The sequence below is a fragment of the Urocitellus parryii genome, chromosome 3, assembly GCF_045843805.1.
Source record: "Urocitellus parryii isolate mUroPar1 chromosome 3, mUroPar1.hap1, whole genome shotgun sequence".
Classification (NCBI taxonomy): Eukaryota; Metazoa; Chordata; class Mammalia; order Rodentia; family Sciuridae; genus Urocitellus; species Urocitellus parryii.
Window position 1 is genome coordinate 93,094,631 of NC_135533.1, and position 6,000 is coordinate 93,100,630.

Consider the following 6,000-nt stretch of genomic DNA (forward strand, 5'->3'; position numbering starts at 1 on the left):
TTATTTTTAAAGAATCCCATAGGAAGGATTAATCTGGCCAATTGTACCAGCCATCAGATAGAACCAGCCAACAGAGAATTTTGTGCAAGACGAAATACTTTTGAATTAATTACTGTTCGACCACAGAGAGAAGATGACCGAGAGACTCTCGTCAGCCAATGTAGGGATACACTCTGTGTCACAAAGTATGTATCAAACTTTTATTATTTCTGTCAACTAAGTAACTAATTACCCACTTTGTTCTTACCACGATGAGAAATATCAGAGTGACCTCTGACTTTGAAAGAAATGCTGTAGGAAACACATCTACAGCATTAAGAGAACAGTCTATAAAATAATATAGTTAAGAAGTGTTTAACATTCAGGTTATATCCCAGCTAATCATGTTTTCTAATATGTTCACAGTGTAAGCATTTACAAGGTGGTTAGCTAACTAATAATCTTTGGGTTAAGTTTACAGATTTCATGTGTAGTTGAGAAGTCAAGTTTTATTTAAGAAAACTTGATAAATTCCTTTCTTTCCATTACAAAAATACCCTCATTTAACCCAATGATTTGCAAAAAGAGTCTCATTCTTCAGATTCCTGGTTGGAGGTTGAGAGAATAAATTCTTGGGAATATCACTTTTTTGTTAACCTTCAGCTTAAGATATAAAAACTTAGTAATAACTCTAAGAGTCTAACATAGCTTCGTTTGCGTGAATGACCAAAAAGTTTGAAGACAAAGTTATAACTAGGCACAAAAATTAGAATTTGATAAAAACCTTTGTTCATCAGGCTGTTGCTGGATATTGAGGACAGGGAGATGGTAGCCTTAGCTCACTGAGTTTCTAATGTGAAAATCTTAGAAAGCTGCAACCCAGAGACATTATACCAAAATAGAACAATGTTGTTCCTCAGAGCCTGCCAATTTGTTTTTAAAAAACTAGGGGACCCATTCTTTGCAAATTCTTGATGAGTAGGTTACATCCTGATTAATTCACATTGGCTCATCCATTCCTTTTCTTCGGGGACCTTCAACAGTAGTGTAAAGACAGGAGAGGCAAAATGGCTTTGTAATTATTTTTGCTTGGTAGCTGCCCCATGGCTGGTCTCCATCATTGAAAGAACCAAAGTTCAGTACCTAAATAGTTCTGACCACAACAGCTTACTTTATCTCTTGTAAATCTTACTCATATTTTTCATATAACTTTTTTTTACTTGCTGCATAAACCCTTCTACACTGTTCTTTGGGACTTCCCCTATGGTAGAAGTAGCTAGATTACCTATTGCTGTAATTATTCTGTTTATTTATGTGTAGTTTTTCTTATAACATTATCATAACTTGGTTGTGTTCTGCTTTATCCAAGCATATTCTCAGTTTATAGTCTTGGCTATCTTAAGCTTTGCTTGAGGGTTTAAAAGTTATTTTATTTTTTTTTGATCATAACAATAAAAATATGCAGCAATTCTGCATTCTTTTTTGTGGATCTGTTTCTCTATAGTTAGTGCCTTTTGAACATATACCTTTTATCTAAATTTAATGTACCTCATTTTCATTTTTATTAACCAGGCTTGCTATATTTCCCTTCTTCATCATAAAAGATTTCTCCTCATCAATATTGCCTACCTTACAGTAGACACTACATATTTGAACTGGAAATCCCTTATCATATGGGGAGGCAATATTTATAGTGGAGCTTTAAAGTCAACAGACCTAAGTGTTTTTTTTTTTTAATTTGTTTTGGGCACTGGGGATCAAACCATAAGCTACACTTCTGGCTCTACAAACCTAACTTGGTAACTCAATAGATGTAATCATGGCAGGTCACTTAACTTTGCTAGTTCTCTGAATTCTCCTGTGTCAAAAGGGAAAAAGAAACTTCACAGAGTGACAAGAGAGTTAATGAATAGATACATTTAGCACAGTGTTGAGTTCATGGAATGAGCACTACAAAAGGTCATTGTTATTCCAAGTAATATTCTTTTTATCAACATTTCGGAAACAGTAAATTTACCCCCTTATTCATTTTTGCACCATTTTAGTATAAATGACAAATTGTAAAGGTATAAAATGAGTACAGCATAAAACCCTTTAACAGACAAATGGCTATTCTCTAGAAGGACGGTCTGTCTGGGAATTAGGGAACTCCCCCTTTCCCTGCCATTGCTCACCCCATCAACCAGTTATTCATTCAACTGGTTGCTAATATGGATGCAAGGAAGAGACTCCTGGTATGACAAAAGTCTTAGAATCTTTATTTTAAGTACCACCATGTTCTACCAGCATAGTAGGACAAAAATAATGGGGAACAATGAACAGTGGCATTACCTATAAAGGCAGGTTAAGATCCAAGAGCATCCAGCTTTTAGGGAGCCTGAGTCTTAAGGATATCGGTTACTCAGATTTGAGCTCTCAAGGATATCGATAACTCAGATTTGAGTCTGTGATGGTATTACTAGGAAGCTGCCTATACTCAGTGGGTGTCTCACATTGCCAAATTACCTAGGCAAGACTGCCTGTGTGAAACACCTTCTTAGTTGGAAACGTCATTTACCAAATGTCGTTAGTGTGAGTTATGATCAGCTAACCAAACAGGATAATTTTACTCTTTTATACTTAGAAAAACATCTCATTTTGTGGGTCTTTATTAGAACTCATTAAAAGGTGTTAAGACTAACTCTTTTTACTGATTTATTTAGGCTTTTTTTTTTTTTTTTGGTTTTCATTTTTCTTAGCAAGGCTAGATAAAGGTATGGAATGAGATGGAGGAGATTCTGATCTCTGTTTGTTTGTTCCTGTAGGAACTGGCTGTCTGCAGATACTAAGGAAGAACGGGATCTCTGGATGCAAAAACTCAATCAGGTTCTTGTTGATATTCGCCTATGGCAACCCGATGCTTGCTATAAACCTATAGGAAAGCCTTAAAAATGTTTCTGTACCATTTAGAGGTTTTTTGAGTTGTGTCATAAATGTATTTTAAGAAAACACATTTAAGAGCATCAGATTTACTGATTGCATTTAATGCTTTAAATAAGAGGGTTTGTGCAAATATTCACTACATATTATGCAGTATTTATCTTTTGTATGTAACAACTGATTTCTCATCTTTCATTCATAAGTAATTGATAAATAATTGGAAGGCAATTCATTATAATTGACTTTTCGTAATCCAAATAGAAAAATTTCATTTTCCTAGAAATTTAATTAACCAGTTATTTATGACAATTTTTTTTTTTTAAGTTAGAAATCCTGAGTTATCTTCTTGGAGCTATGAGCCTCCAAGTAGCAAGGTCTTCCAGGGGTTAGAGAAGGAAACCTCTGGTTTGGTGATCCCTTCTCTAGCTTTGGTAGTTTTTTGAAAGCTTGTTACCAGCATAATGAAAATTTTTTTTTTTCTAAAGTACTTTATGGAACATTTTAAAAAATGGAGATGAGAACTTTTTCAAATAGCAAATGTATGTTAGTTTAAAGCTTGAGGCTGCATTTAAAAAAGAAATATAGGGAGCATTTTGTGATATTTGGGGGTTAAATATTTTATGTAGAAGAGTTAATAATCACAAGGTTTACATTTACCCAGTTACTATATATGCAGTGTGGTGCACATTTTTCATAGAATTCAGGCTTTATTGAAATAATCATTTTTGCCATGTAGCTTATAGACTTCTCACACGTTACCGTATTAATTCTTTCTGCTCCTATAACAAGAACAAATGTAAATTTAAGAATTTTTATATTAAAAGAAATAAACTTTTACCAAGCTGCTATGGATTAATACTTTGCTTGCCAAAGTTCTTGTCTTTTTTTCCCCCATGTCTATGTATGACAGTGTCTTGAAACCTATTTTGAAATCATTCAGAAAACCATTATGTCATGTATTGCCTTTAAAAGTCTAATACTTTTTTATTATAAAATATTGTAAAACATAGTCTCAACTTTTAGATACACTTTGAGTTTTTTCTTTAAATTGTTAGAAGTTATTGATGATTTCATTTCTAAACACTAAATTCTGTTACCTGTCATTTTATTTTTTAATCATTCAAATGTGTTTTTTCTTATGTATGTTATAAAATATATTTTATGACCTCTTACCTAAATAAATACTTGTAAATGGCTTATGGAATTGGTTATTTAAGAAGTACTATGTGTGCTGCTCTGCATCTCTAAGCTCTGGGGCTTCTTGAGGGTATTGTCCTGACAGTATCTCATTTTTTTGTCTGTAGCCCAGGGTTTAGCTTATTGTATAATCCCAGGGTTGCAATTAAATGTGTGGGTGGATGGAAGGGTTCCTTTTTGAGGCATGTCAGCAGAATATGGAAATTAGATGTGCATTTGAGAAGATGGTGGATGATTCCCAAGTGCTTAGTAGAAACTGAGTAGATGAGGGATATCACCACCCAAAACAGACAATAGGTGTGATGGGACTGATGAGGTGGTTCCTTGTATTTCTTGATAGACTTGTATTTATTTTTGAACAGGCATTACATATGGTGGTACAAAATTCAAGAGGCTCAAAAAAGTTAAAGTGAGAAGTCTTGTGTGTTGTAACTACTTGTACCCATTTTTGTGTGTCTTCCCAGAGAACACATGATTGCATATTACATGATTACATGTTACTTATAAATAGTTATATTCTTTAATTATACTATTTATTATAAGTTAAAGGAAAAAAACTAAAAGAGTATTTATCCCTTAGAGATTTTTCATTTTAGTATATATATAACTATATAAAGTTCAATTTAGGAAGAAATTTAGGTTAAGATGATTATAAAAAATCAAGTTAGAAATACCCAAATACTGGACTGACAGTTTCATTTTCATCTGCCTAAAGGGACTTTGTTGAAATCATTGGAGTAGATAAGATTTTTCAGGGAGTATAATGTGGAAAGAAAAGCAATAGTTCAGAGGGAGAGTGAAAAAGCAGTACCAACAGTTGTCCTCTGTGAAAAAAGAACAGCAGTGGAGTTTGGTGAGACCAGAGAAGACTCTTAAGATCCTGACCCCGAAATCAGAAGGCACATTTTCTTGGTGTTGTCGCATTATCTCATATAATCGTTACATGACTATGAAATTGGCCTTGTCACAAAAACTTAGGTAGCTTTTCTGAGGCCATACTTAGCAAGTGGCTGACCTGGATTCAAACCCCACACTCTACTCCAGAATGCATTTGCTTTATTATTACATTGTGCTATTTCTCAAGTTAATAAGAAAGTTTAACTTAGAAGAGAGCAGGGAGCCTTTAGGTAAGGAAACATCACCAGTTTATATCCTCTGAAGTTGTATAGCTTTTGTAACTTTCAAGAATCTTGCAAACATCCATAAATTCGAAGTTTATTATAAAAAATCCTTAACCAGCTATGAACCACTAAAAGCATTCCTTAGATAAAAGTCCTCTTAGCAAATATCATTAGTCTATTTGCCAATAGGTCCCAGTTTTTAGCATGTTTACAAGGAATTTAGAACTAAAGTTTAGCTGTTAGCTTCTTTCCCATCTCCTTAGACAAGGTGAATGTGAACAGAGAAAAACATAAAGGAATGATCATTACAATATAGTTTTTAGCATAAAAAAATAGAAATAACCCAAAAATCCATCAACAGGAAAGAATCTTCTAGTCCACTAAAAGGAAATTAATACCTTTCCCACAAAACACCATGTATTGTCCAAGTTGGTCATTTCCCTTCATAATTCAATATCCTGTAGTCTCTACTGAGTCTTCCACTAACTCAATTTTTCATCTTGATCTTAATTTTTAAAGTGTTCATAAGTCCATGTGCATGAGCAAAACATGAAAAAAATTTTTAATATAAACAAATCAATCTGAAAACAGATTCCAAAGTCAAAGCATTCTTCATGCTGTTCCCAATTCCTTCCCATTTGCAACTTGGTGTGGTTCCCTCATATGTGCCTGTTATAGATAGTTTCATGTTGCACTGCATATCCCTTTTTTTTCCCATAAATTCTGGAAAATATCCCAAGTTTTTATATATTCAGGCTTACTTCATTCTTTTTGATCGCTACAT

At 33.6% G+C, this 6,000-nt stretch overlaps 1 protein-coding gene across 4 annotated transcripts in view; it reads left to right on the top strand.

The window, feature by feature from the left end:
- The window catches only part of Anln (anillin, actin binding protein), a 60,956-nt gene extending 58,049 nt beyond the window's left edge, over positions 1 to 2,907 (top strand). For all 4 annotated transcript variants that reach the window (XM_077796781.1, XM_026387612.2, XM_026387613.2 and 1 more), the window contains 2 exons: positions 13 to 185; positions 2,784 to 2,907. In XM_077796781.1, the coding sequence (XP_077652907.1) occupies positions 13 to 185; positions 2,784 to 2,907 (297 nt within the window). The remainder of the gene's footprint in view (positions 1 to 12; positions 186 to 2,783) is intronic.
- Positions 2,908 to 6,000: the final 3,093 nt, after the last annotated feature.